Source organism: Gracilinanus agilis, chromosome 1 (assembly GCF_016433145.1).
Source record: "Gracilinanus agilis isolate LMUSP501 chromosome 1, AgileGrace, whole genome shotgun sequence".
Taxonomy (NCBI): Eukaryota; Metazoa; Chordata; class Mammalia; order Didelphimorphia; family Didelphidae; genus Gracilinanus; species Gracilinanus agilis.
Genome location: NC_058130.1, coordinates 149,484,927 through 149,498,830, shown reverse-complemented (window position 1 = coordinate 149,498,830; position 13,904 = coordinate 149,484,927). Strand labels below are relative to the sequence as shown.

General features: G+C 36.1%; 1 protein-coding gene across 1 annotated transcript; it reads left to right on the top strand.

Moving 5' to 3' along the window:
- Positions 1–6,925: 6,925 nt before the first annotated feature.
- LOC123230990 (olfactory receptor 13D1-like) lies at positions 6,926–7,867 on the top strand. Its single transcript, XM_044657191.1, has one exon. It carries the CDS (start codon positions 6,926–6,928, stop codon positions 7,865–7,867), a length of 942 nt encoding a protein of 313 aa, XP_044513126.1.
- Positions 7,868–13,904: the final 6,037 nt, after the last annotated feature.

Genomic DNA, 13,904 nt, shown 5'->3' with positions numbered 1-13,904 from the left:
TTTATAGAACTAGAAAAAGAAATAATAAATTCATCTAGAAGAAAAGAAATATCAAGAATATCAAAAGAACTAATGGGAGAAAATGTGAGGGACGGTGGCCTAGCAGTACCAGATATTTAATTGTACAATAAAGCAATCATCATCAAAACAGTCTGGTGGGGGCAGCTGGGTAGCTCAGTGGATTGAGAGTCAGGCCTAGAGACGGGAGGTTCTAGGTTCAAATCTGGCCTCAGACACTTCCCAGCTGTGTGACCCTGGGCAAGTCACTTGACTCCCATTGCCCACCCTTACCACTCTTCCACCAAGGAGCCAATACACAGAAGTTAAGGGTTTAAAAAAATTAAAATTAAAAAAAACAGTCTGATCAATGGGATAGGTTAGGAAATCAACATATAGTAGTTAATAATTATAATAACTTAGTATACAATAAACTCAAAGATATATAAACTGTTGAGGGAAGATCTCACTATTTGACAAAAACTTCTCTAAAAACTGGAAAATAGTCTGGCCGAAAGTAGGCATAGACCAATACTTCATACCATACACCAAGATAAAATCAAAATGGATAACCAATTTAGAGATAAAGGGTGACACCATAAACAAAGTAGGGGAACACAGAAAATTTTGCCTACCAGATTTATGGATAAGGGAAGAATTTATGACCAAATATGGCATAGATAATATAATGAAAAATAAAATAGATCATTTTGGTTACTTTAAATCTTAAAGGGTTTGTAAAAACAAAACAATGCAAGATAAGAACAGAAACAAGAAAATGGGGAAACAGCAAGTTTCTCTGACAAAGTCCTCATTTCTCAAATATGTAGAGAACCGATTCAAAATTATAAGAATACACAGCATTCCTCAATTGATAAATGGTCAAAGGATATGAACAGACAGTTCTCAAATGAATAAATTCAAACTATCTATAGTAGGGGGCAGCTGGCTGACTCAGTGGATTGAGAGCCAGGCCTAGAGATGGGAGGTCCTGGGTTCAAATCTGGCCTCAGACACTTCCCAGCTGTGTGACCCTGGGCAAGTCACTTAATCCCCATTGCCTAGCCCTTACCAATCTTCTGCCTTGAACCAATACTTAGTAATGATTCTAAGACAGAAGATAAGGGTTTTTAATTTTTTTTAAAAAACTATCCATAGTCATATTAAAAAATGTTCCAAATCACTATTGATTAGAGAACTGAAAATTAAAAGAACTCTGAGATACCACTTCACACCTCTCAGATTGCCTAATATGACCAAAAAGGAAAATGACAAATATTGGAGATGATGTGGTAAAATAGGAGTACTAATACACTTTTTTTTAAAAACCTTGTACTTCAGTGTATTGTCTCATAGGTGGAAGAGTGGTAAGGGTGGGCAATGGGGGTCAAGTGACTTGCCCAGGGTCACACAGCTGGGAAGTGGCTGAGGCCGGGTTTGAACCTAGGACCTCCTGCCTCTAGGCCTGACTCTCACTCCACTGAGCTACCCAGCTGCCCCCTTACTAATACACTTTTGATAGAACTATGAACTGATACAACCATTCTGGAAAGAAATATAGAACCATGTCCAAAGAACCATAAAACTATGTATACTTTTTGATGCAGTAATACCACAACTGGTTTTATAGCCTAAAGAGATCAGAGATAGGGCAAAAGCACCTACTCATAAAAAAATATTTTAGAGCTCTTTTTGTAGTGACAAAGAATTAGAAACTTAGGGAATGACTGAAAAAGTTGTGATATAATGGAATGCTATTGTGGTATAAGAAATAATGGATGAAATGAGTTCAGAAAAATATGGAAAGAATTATATGCAGTGATAGAAAGTGAAGCAAGCAGAACCAAGAGAAGAGTGTATACAGTAATAGAAATATTATACAAGAATTAACTGTGAAGAATTAAACTATTATCACCAAAACAAAGGGGTTGAGGGTAAAAAAAAAAAACTATCCACAGACAAAGAAGAGACTGTTGAAATCTGATTGCAGATCGAACCATATGTGCCATCTTTCATTTTATTTCTTTTATTAGTTTTTATTGTATGTGTTAAATGCGTCTTCTGAAATGGCATGGGGAATATGGAAACATATAGTGCATGAAAACTCTAATAATCTATGTCAGACTATTTACTACCTCAAGGAAGAAGAGAGGGAGGGAAGAAAGGAGGGAGAGAATCTGAATTACAAAATGCCAGAAAACAATTGTCAAAAATTGTTTCTATGTGTAGCTGAAAAAAATTTTAAATGCCTTTCAAAAACTATATAAAATATTTAATTGCCCCTACTAAAGTTCTTTGATGCTTCAAAGGACTGATGTTTTGTTTAATCTTAGATTGATTCCTTGTCACCAACAATCAGGTGTCACTCTAGTATAATAGATAGTCAAACCAAAGAATAGGTATGTAGTCAATGTCCTTTGAATGCAATTTGGAAACCAAAATGGAAACTCAGAAAAGTTTTTTTTTGCTTGAAATGGAGCAATATAATTGGTTCTAAGTAATTAGACCTTTAGGGTATTATTTCTTAAGTATCTAAAAGTTTTCAACTCTGGCACATTTCCATGTCAGAACTTTAAATTGCTTCAGGGACAAAAGATGTCCCCCAAGAAGAAGTTAAAATGGCTTCCCAGAGTGTGTGGTTGCCTCTTCAGAAACTGTCAGGCCTCTATTTTGGGGTGATTCTGCCTAAGCCCACTGAAAAATAAATGGGTCCAACTCATCAAAAGTACAAATCAGTCTTCTTTTCTTTCTCTATTCCCTATTTCTGACTGACAGAAATCTAATATTCTACATCTGATAAAAATATAACCCTGGAAGAAATAAATCCCTCAATTTAGAGGATCGCATTTGGTCTAATAACTATTCCACCTGATATGTCTCTAAGGCTTTGAAATTGAATATCATAACTGCCCATCAGGATTGCCTGTGAAAATCCATCACAAAAAATTTTCTAAAGCAGGCAGAAATCAGTTTTTGAGACAAGGAAAAGCCATCTGCTGTCTGCTGAATCCAGCAAGTGAGACAACCATTTTTCTTACAGGTAAATTGTTAAGACGGCTGCATAGCTTGGGATCACTCAAACCTGAGCAAGACTAACTTATAGTGCATCAAACACTGTTTGATGATGGAGTTTTCCTTGGGGGGAGGGACTTTGAAAGCAAGAAAAAGAAATTTGTTTGAAGGACTATTCAGAAAGAGATAGGAGGTGAGTTGGAGAATGACAAAAGGCACAATGCCAGTTGATTCAAAGGAAAAGAAAATCAGAAACCCAGCACAGATGGAGGAATGCTTTTAAAATTTGGCCTAAAGGAACTTTTTTAAACCTTTACTTTTTAAATAAGTCTAAGACAGAAGAGCTGCAAGGGCTAGAAAAAAGGAGTCAGAGACACACAGATAGAAAGTGTTTGAGGCCATCCAGTAGGAATTAATGAATTTTTTGTGTGTCAGGCTGCCTCTTCCTTGGAATTATTATTGTGTGTTAGGATAGCATGCCTCTATCAATCACCTCTGTCCAGACTGTCTCGGTTTGATGTCATCAAACGAAAGGATACATGTTATTTTACATAGTAGTGAATAGGTTAAAATCATAACAGCAACAACAAAAACTAATATTTATATAGTACCTATTATGTGCCAGCACATTGCAAATATTTTATCCCAATGCAGTAATAATGGTATCCTTTACATGATGCCCAAAATAGTTTAGGAAAGATCATTCCTCCTTTAGTAATCAGGAAAAATGGCTCATGGTACATAGATATTGAAAAGACCATGAGTTTTATAGACATTGTTGTGTAGATGAGAAAACTGAAGCTCACAGAAGCTCATACAGGTAAGTTGGAATCAAACTCTGGTCATTTGATTCCAAGTCCTTCAATTTATTTTCTTATCTCTTTTCCTTCATCAGACTAAATAATAGAAAAAGGAAATTATATTTATCCTATCTGTAGGTTATAAACTGTTGATTATTACATTGGAAATAATAGAAGAGTGGTTGGTTTACAGCTGTTTGATGAAAGTGGAAAATGCATTCCTACACATCACTTGCTATTACTTTTCACTTTTTTGTGAGAAAAAAAGGAGTGAGTTCGATAGGGAGAAAGGGCCACCTTAGCTCTTTTTAAGCTAGTAGCATGCTAGATCCTCACAATAATGCAGGGCATTTTGGATTGGGGGGTGGAATTAATCCTTACTTTCTGTCTTAGCATGAAAACTGTTTTGATTCTAAGGCAAAAAAAGTAGTTAGGGATAGGTAATGGGAGATGTGACAGGATCACACAGTTAGGAAGTTTCTGAGGTCAAATTTGAACCCAATACCTCGCATATTCAAACCTTGTTTTCTATCCCCTGAGTCACCTAACTGCCCCCTACAGTAATCCTGTTGATTCCAGAATGGAAGTGGGCACATGACAGGTCTATTATAGCTCAACTTTCCTCAATTACCTGAATACCCAAATGATGGACAGAATGCTAGAGTGGATGTAGTGAATTTGAAGGTGGAAAGGGAAAGAGAAAACATGAGTGCTGAAAATCAAACAGCACAAAAACTTTCAAAATGTTCATTTGAGATGTCTCAAAGCAGTAAAATAATTGGGGGGGTTGAGAGAAAGAGAGAGTAGGACGACACTCTAACATCCAGTGGAGGTTGGTGTTGACAAAATGCAGAGCTTCTCAGTACCAGTTGTTACAGCAAGAATCTTAGTTAATAATCCTGGACTCTATTATCCATCATTATTAACTAAGTTAATAAAAATACAAACTTCTAAAATGGAAATTAGGAGTCCTAAAAGTCAAAAACTACATCTAAAAAAGTTGCAACCCCTCAAGAGCCATTCATGCCTTCAAAAGGCTGAATGTAGAAAGAACATTGGGTCTGAAATTTGGATTTAAAACCTGAATTCATCACTTCATAATACTATATTGATTCCAGTACCCAATACTGATATTTGATTCCAAATCCCTCAATGTATTTTCTCATCACTTTTCCTTCATCACATTGAATAATAGAAAAAGGAAATGATGTATAAACCATTTACCCTCTTTTTGTGTTGGGACCCATATCTATTAAAAGGAGGATAATGATCTTTAGAAGAATAGGTGGCATGGTGTAATGATACCAAGGTTCAATAAAAATTCATTACAAATAAGCTTATTGACATTTCCTGGGTCACTTAAACTCACAAGGTCCCAGGCACCTCTATAATTGTAAATATAAAACAGGTGCCAATGATAAACATTGGTAAAGATAGTTCCCTCACTAAGAGGAAATCTCAGGTGTAGACAATAAATCAATATATGCATTATCTACCTTACACGATTGAATTATGGGGAAATGAGTGATCAGCAAAGCCACAACCACACTAAACAAGGATAACCTGAGGAAGAAGTTGTCCAAACTAGCGGGGAGATGGAAAACATTACATGACAATAGTCAAGAGAAGCAGAAGGAATCACATAGTTGAAAGGAGTCTATATCTAGAGGCAATTTCCTTCCCCCACCTCCACAGAAGCTCATAATGAATACTAGCAACTTAAGACATGGGGCAAATATTCTATCTAGCCACTTGCTTCTGCTCACAGATAGCAAGTTATTATAGAAAAATGTCAGGCAACTAATATTTATTAAGTGTCTGCTATTTGCCAGACACAAACATAACATAGATTATGCTAAACAATGCTCTTCAGTGCCAGGATGTTGGAAATTCTCATTCCCATTCAGAGTTGCACCCATAAAACTCATTCATTCATTGACAACCTGAAGGAACTTTGAAAATCAATTGGTCTAGGGGTTCTTATATCCACAGATATAAGGTATATCTTTATTTCAACTTAATCTGTTCTTTTATATTAGTTTGGGACTTAAGTCCACCCTATTTTTACTAATATCTCTGAAGCTATATATTTAAGCAAAAAATATGTAAAGGAGGAAGGAGTTGTTTTGGTGGACATTTTCCATTGTGGGAATCCCCTCCACTGATGCAGCTTGTAATACACCCATAAATTAGAAGCTCATAGGTTCACACAGTCATAGTTCTTTGAATTGAAATGAACCTTGGCAGCCATTGAGAAACTAATTACAAAGCTTATATTCAATCTCAGTCTTGTGACTAGGTTTAATATTTTGTTAAGTCCTTGATTATTGCCCAAGTTAGAGAAGAAGTTAAAACATTATTTCTAGGGTTACAAAGCTACTAAGTGTCAAAGATAAGATTTGAACCCAGATCTTCCCTACTGATTCTGTCTACAAGACCCATTATCTTTCAGAATGTAATTGAATTATGGTCTGACTATATAGGAATAATTTTAGTTGCATATTTGTAGTAAGATAGAAATTATTCTGAAAGTCATTTTACTTATAGGCATTTTTTGCATTAAATGCCTTTCTTCCTTTCCATCTCTCTCTCTCTGTTTCCTCCATCATATTTAACAATGGAAAGAATATTGACTCTGGAGTAAGATAATCAAGATTCAAATCCCACCTGTGCTGCTGACTATCTATATAAACTTAGGAAAGTCATTTGACCACCCTGGGCCTCAGTTTTCTCATCTATTACCTTTGAGGTCCCACCCAGTTCTAGATCTATACCTCTATGGACTATTCAGCTCTTTAGGAAGTAGAATTCAGTCTGCCCTTGCAAAAAACATGCCCAAAAGTTGCTTTTGAGTAGAGATAATCTACTGAACTCCAAATTCCTTTCTGAGTGAGGATTACTAATAAAACAAAGTTCTCTGTATAGGTGTTTCTGAGCATGGTTCACTGAAGAGGAAAACCTAATGGCTAATTTGGTGTAGGTGATATAAATTTTTAAAAGTATATTCCTATTCTAGAAATTTAGTTTGAAAAAAGGATAATTTACATTTTAACTCATTTTAATTAGATAAAGTTTATGTTTCAAACTTAAAATTTTACAGGTAAAAGAGACAATAAATGGAAAATCAAAATCAGACATTGATGACCATATTTTTTCTTCATGGTCTGGCTGCTCACCCCATCTTTCATTTTGTTTTTTTTCTTCTGTCCCTTATCATGTATATTATAATATTGCTGGGCAACAGTTTCCTCATTACAATCATCATTCTGGACTCTCATCTCCACACTCCCATGTACTTCTTTCTCAGTAACCTCTCTTTCCTGGATATCTGCTACACATCTTCTTCTGTTCCACTGATACTTGCGAACTACCTTTCAGATGAAAAATCCATTTCTTTTGTGGGATGTGGAGCACAAATGTTCTTCTCTCTTGCCTTGGGGTCTACAGAGTGTGTGCTCCTGACTGTAATGTCTTATGACCGCTATGTGGCCATTTGTAGACCCTTGAGATACCCCATCATCATGAACAAGGGGCTTTGTGGATGGATGGCAGCCAGTTCTTGGATGACAGGTGTGCTAAACTCACTGGTACAAACAATTCTTGCTATGGGGTTGCCCTTTTGTGGAAACAATGTCATTGATTATCTCACATGTGAGATCCTGGCTGTATTGAAACTAGCATGTACAGATATCTCCCTCAATGTGATTATTATGGTCATATCAAATGTCATTTTGCTGGTTATTCCAGTGTTACTAATAATCATCTCTTACTTGTTCATCCTCTTTACAATTCTGAGGATCAATTCTACAGAGGGAAGGAAAAAAGCCTTTTCTACCTGTTCAGCACACCTGACTGTGGTGACTATGTTTTATGGAACCATCCTCTTCATGTACATGAAGCCCAAATCCAAAGATTCTCATGCAACAGATGAGCTAATCGCTCTCTTCTATGCTGTGGTTATTCCCATGCTGAATCCCATCATATATAGTCTGAGGAACAAGGATGTGAAAGCAGCTGTGAAAAAGCTCAGCAAAAATATCTTCTCACAAAAAACATGAGGCTGTAGTACATCAGTTAAAAAAGTCAAAATGAAAAAAATCAACATTTTAAAATCAATGTCTGGTGTGTGTGTATGATTCTCTCAAGCCTTGCTCATCAATCTAATGTATCTCTTATCACAGACAACTGTAGAAATGTACTCATAGAAATGGGCTGACATAAAAGATATGTAACCTTCCTTGCTAGGTATAACAACAAACTTCAGGAAACCATGAAAAATCAAGACAGAAATAAGAGTAACCTCTTTAATTGGAGAAATCCCTCTGTAATCTATTTGGATTGTAGCCAATGTTTTCTCCCATGCAAATTGTCCACAAAAATTAAAAGATATCATGATGCAACAGAAAGAGAACTGAACTTGAAATCTCTGGGCCTGAATTCAAATTCTGGAATGAAAACTTCTGTGTTTCCCAAAGGGAGATTTCTGGCTAGGTGCTTACAGTTATTGGAGAGTATTACTGATTCACTTTTACAACTTCCCAGTACAGGAGAATACACAACCTTCTCTTTGGACAAATGATTTATCAATCATGGTAGCACTGATAACTATATGCACTTGGCTCAAGACGGGCATTTGTCACTACCTCAGGTTAATATTAAAGGGAAAACACTCCTCTAAATGAAAGAGACTAAAAATGTAGCTATGGAGAAAGTCTTATTCCAAGGGAAAGAGCAGACTGTCCCAAGAAAAGGAGTGGCATGAGAGAGATGAATAGCCCTGCCTTCCTGACTACCAGACCAGCAATCACCATCAATGCTACATAAAAAGAAGAAATCACTCCAGAAAACTTGTGACTTTCCCAAGGATACAGAAGAAGAAATTAGCAAAACTAGAATTTGAATTGGTCTTCTGCCTACCTTTTCAGAGTTCTTTCCACTGTACTCTCACTATCATTCTGTCTCTGTCTCTCTCTCTCTCTGAGTATCTCTCTCTTTCCTTGTTTCTGTCTCTATCTGTCTCTGTATATCTCTCTTTCTCACTCTCTCTCCCCCTTTCCACATACACCAACTTCATTATTTACAATCTTGCATCATCAAATTGTTTTTATAGACCTTTTACATTCCATCCTCCACACATCTTCTAGTTGATATTTCTAAAGCACAGCTCCAATCATATAACTTCACTGCTCAAGAAGCTCCAGTGGCTCCTTATTGCTTCTAGGATAAAATGCAAACCTTCCATTTGTGATGATGAGATTAAATCTACCCTGTCCATCTTTAGATTTAATCACCAAAGGTGAAAACATCTCCATTTAACTCACAACTTAGGTGGTCTGTAACCCACCTGTGCTAGAGTGAGTTACAAATCAGAATTTACTGAATGCCTCCTGGGCAGTCCTAAGAAAAGCATCTATTATGATTGGACATGTAAACTAAGAGGAAGGCACAAGAAGTGAGGCAAAAGAGGCCCCTTTAGGAGCAGCTGGGTAGCTCAGTGGATTGAGAGTCAGACCTAGAGATGGGAGGTCCTAGGTTCAAATCCGGCCTCAGACACTTCCCAGCTGTGTGACCCTGGGCAAGTCACTTGACCCCCATTGCCCACCCTTACCACTCTTCCACCTAGGAGCTAATACACAGAAGTTAAGGGTTTTAAAAAAATAAAAAATAAAAAAGAGGCCCCTTTAAAAAGAGAGTTGAGTGAGATCAGGAGCTCTTCCGGTTCATGAATGGGACCTGAAGGAGCGCTTCTGGTTCGTGACTTGGACCTGGGACCTTAAGACCTTGGTGAGACTGCTCTTAAATCTCCCTCTTAGAACTACATGTGGTAAGTGAAGAAGGCTGACTCCTTTAACCTTCCATGAGGTAATAGCCTCCAGCAGGCTCCCTTGATTGGGAGAAGCCCTTGTGGCTAAAACACTTGTTAATTGATTTTTAGGCTCTGGCTGGGCCTCTGGAGCCCTGCAGGAGTAAAGCCCAGACTTGAATACAAATCTCTTATTCTACCCTCTTCTCATCTCTCTACTTCCATTCTCTCCTATATTTTGTAAATAAACTTCCATAAAAGTAATTTTGACTGGAGGTCATTCTTTAATTGGGAATTGATAATTATTCAATTCCCTGGTGACCTAACCTTTTAAAATATTCAACCAATAAAAAACCCCTTTTTACCCCTTACACAGTTGACTACGTAAGGTCATTATTCTCTAGCTATAACCAACCCCAATGTTTATTGCATACCACTCTGTAAGCACTTTACTGTCAATGCAAATCAGCCTATGTGCTGTTCCCTATATACAATTTTCTATCTCCCATCTCTATAACTTTGCACAGTCTGTCATCCATGCCTGCAATTCACTCCTTCTTCAACAGCATTTTGAAGAATCCTTAGTCCAAAGGACAACTCGGTTCCTATATCCTAATCCAAAGGTCAACTCGGTTCCTATATCCTATAGTAGAAAGCCTATCCTGATTCCATCTTCACAATTACTACCACAAATCTCTCAGAAATTATTTTTTATATTTTCTATTTTCATGCAACTAGATGGCACAATGGACAGTGTTGGAATTAGAATCAGGAAAACTTAAGTTCAAATCCCTCATTAGGGTGCCAGGTGTGTAACCCTGGAGAATGCTTTGCAGATCATAAATGTTTAAAAATTTTGAATTTATATAATGTTATGTATTATTCTCTGCTCCAAACAAATGTAAATAGTCTACAGCCAAATAATATTTCATGTTTCTTTTTGTATTGCAAACCTCTTTCACAATACACGGTACATAGTAGTCGTTTAATAAATGATAATGGAGTGAAGGAACAAAACTCTTAGCCTATTCTCCCTGTTTTGATTCTAGCATTCTTGCAATCTAGCATTGATTGCAGCATTTTGTCACATACCTTTCTGGAATCCATTTTAGTGTTTAACACTCATTAAAAGCATTTTATAAATCTTCATTCCTTGATTAAAAGTTTAGTTCTCTCTGTGAACCAGTCCATCAAGAAGAAATTATTCTTAGCAGACAGACTCAGTTCTTAGGTTAGGTATCTGACACATTGAGAAAGAAGAGAAGAAAAATGGATTTCATTTTTATCATCTTTGTAATCATAAAAACCTAAAATTTTCATAACTCATTACAACTGAAAAATAATGTATAATCATCATTTCTTTTGATATTCTTAACATTCCTATTAGGAAACTAGGGTAGGATTTGTTACCTTCATTTTACAGGTAAAAAATAAAACTGAGAAACATTAAGAGACCTTCAAAAAATCACATAATGATAGAGTTAAGCATAAAAGAAAATAGATTATTTCAATTAGATAGCATTAAAACACTTTTGCCCCAACAAAATCATTGCAGCTATGCTAAGAAAATCATTTTCACATCACTTAGTTCTACAAAGGACTGGATGGAAAGTGAAAAAAAGTGGAAAATGAAAGGAGAATAAAGTATACAAAGTAGCAGCAATATTGTAAGAATTGTTGTATTTGGGAAGCTCTGTAAGAAGACAGGGGTCTGTAGCAATCAAATCTTCCTAATCTCACAGAATGTAGTTGTTGTTTAGTTGTTTTAGCCATGTTAAACATTTTGCTATCTCAGGACTTGAGATGAAAAATGCTACCCAAAAAGCAAAAGATGAAGTAACTGAGAAAGAAAGGTTTATTTTCTGCACATAAAGATTTATTAAGAAATGGATGCTTATTACCTACCAAATTGGGACCAGGCCCCTTCCTTATCTTAGTCCTTTAATACCAGGGGAGACAGGTTTTTATATTAAAAACAATTAGTCAAATAAGACTAATTAATTAAAAGGAAACAATACAATACTAGGTAATCTTATTTATAATTGGATGAAAGATTAGGAACTTTCCAAACAGAGAGGGAAAGTGAATAAGTACAATTCCTTGAATTCAGGAAAATGATGTGTCATGCTTCTCCTATAAGCAATCAAAAGAGCATAGAAACAATAACTGATTAATTAGTCTTAGGCCAGTTTTCAGATAAAAAAAACATATGGTTTGCTTGAGACATATAATTATGAAAAAAATCCTTGCATCAATCTTAGAATATGACTGCATTTCTGGTCAACTTAAATTATGTCCTTAGTTAAGTGTCTCTAAACAGAGAGCATGAATAGTTCAGGTTCCCAGTCGCTCAGAGCTAACTTCAAACAATACAAAAAGGTTTTCTTTCAGTTACCACAGTTGGATAAAGTTTTCTCACAGGGAGAAGTTGAACTAGACTCATAATCAAACAGAAAGGCAACTAAGCTAGCTCCTGAGTTGAATCACAAGACAGACTCAGTGTGATTCACTCAGTTCCCACAGTGAACCACTTGTTGTCCTAATACCATCAATTAGTTCAGCTATCCATCTCCAGAGGAAAAAACTGATGGAATTTGAATGAAGAATGAAGCATACATTTTAAAAAACTTTCTTTATTTGAGGATTTCTTTGAGTTTGGGGGTCCGTGTTGTCTTTCACATAATGACTAATATGGAAATATGGTTTATATGACTGCACATGTATAGCCTATATCAAATTGTTTGTCTTCTCCAGGAGAGAGGAGAGAAGGAAGGGAAATAGAGAATTTGAAATTCATTTTTTTAATGTTACAAATTGTTTTTGCATGTTATTGGAATGAAATAAAGTATTAAAAATATATATAAATTGGTACAGCACTCTTACAAACTTTCTCTACATCTATTATGATGTGATTTTAAGTTTTTCATACATAAAATGTGGTATAATACATAACATTGTGATTTATTATAAATATGGAATAAATTATAATAAATATTCTTATGCAAGAGAAACAAATGATCACATTAGCTATGACCAAAAATCTGTTTCATTCTTTTTTCCCCTCCATCCCATCACTACCCCCTTCCTAAGGAGATAGGTAATATGATATAGGTTGCACATATATTGCCACATAATACACATTTCCTTTTTTGCCATGTTGTTAAATGACACACATATTACTCACACTAGAGGAAAATTCATGAAGGAAATAAAGTGGAGAATGGTATGCGAGAATGGTGGAGAATTCAATCTGCACTGGAATTCTGTTCCTTCATTGCAGCGAATATTTGTTTCTGTCTTGAGTCCCTTCATTTTGTCGTGGATAGAGTTGTCATGCCTTGTTGATAATAGTTAAGTAATTCGCTGTTGATCATCATACATAATTGTTGTTACTGTGTACAACATTCTCTTGGATCTGCTCATTTCACTTTAAAATATCACTTCAAATAAATAGTCCCAGGTTTTTTTTGTTACCATCTTGTTGGTTATTTTTATTGGCACAATAGTTTTCCATTACAATCATATACCATGACTTGCCCCAATTGTTAGACATCCCTTCAGTTCCCAATTCTTTGCTACCACAAAAACAGCGGCTATATATATTTTAGAACTTAAAGTTTCTTTTCCTATTTACTTGAGTTTGTGGGTTTTGAAAGGGGAAAAAAATTGTATACTGAGAGAACTACAGCCCCCAGCATGCCTTGCACCTCCCTCCTACTTCCTGGCATGGGATTGGTCTATGAATGGACCAATCTCACACTAGGGAAGGACCACACCCACCTACTTACTGCCGTGGAATTGGTCTACAAAAGGACCAATCCCAGGCCAAGGAGGGACCTTTGAATCATACTTGGAGCCAGGGAGCAACAGAGCAGAGGGGAGAGTTTGCCAGAGCGAAGGTTATTTTTCTTTATTAAAGACTTTTTTTTTCTTGACTTTCCTCTGCTTTCTTTTATTTTTTACACATCACAATCATATTAGGAAAAAACCCAATAGAGATATAACTGGGCTAAAATATATACATAGTGAGAGACATACAAAATATATACATAAAAATATACATAGTGATTTTCAAGGGGGTGGAGCCAAGATGTTGGAGTAGAAACATGGAAAGCTCAAACCAGTTCTGAGAATCCTTCACAACCAGCATTAAAATAATACTTCAAAATGAACACCAGAGTGATATAACCAACAATGCAACAGAGTGAAGCAACTTTCCTGCAGCAAACAGTTTGAAAGGTAGGCAAGGAGCATCTATTTAACTGGGGTGAGAGGGAATTTCAGTCAGCAGC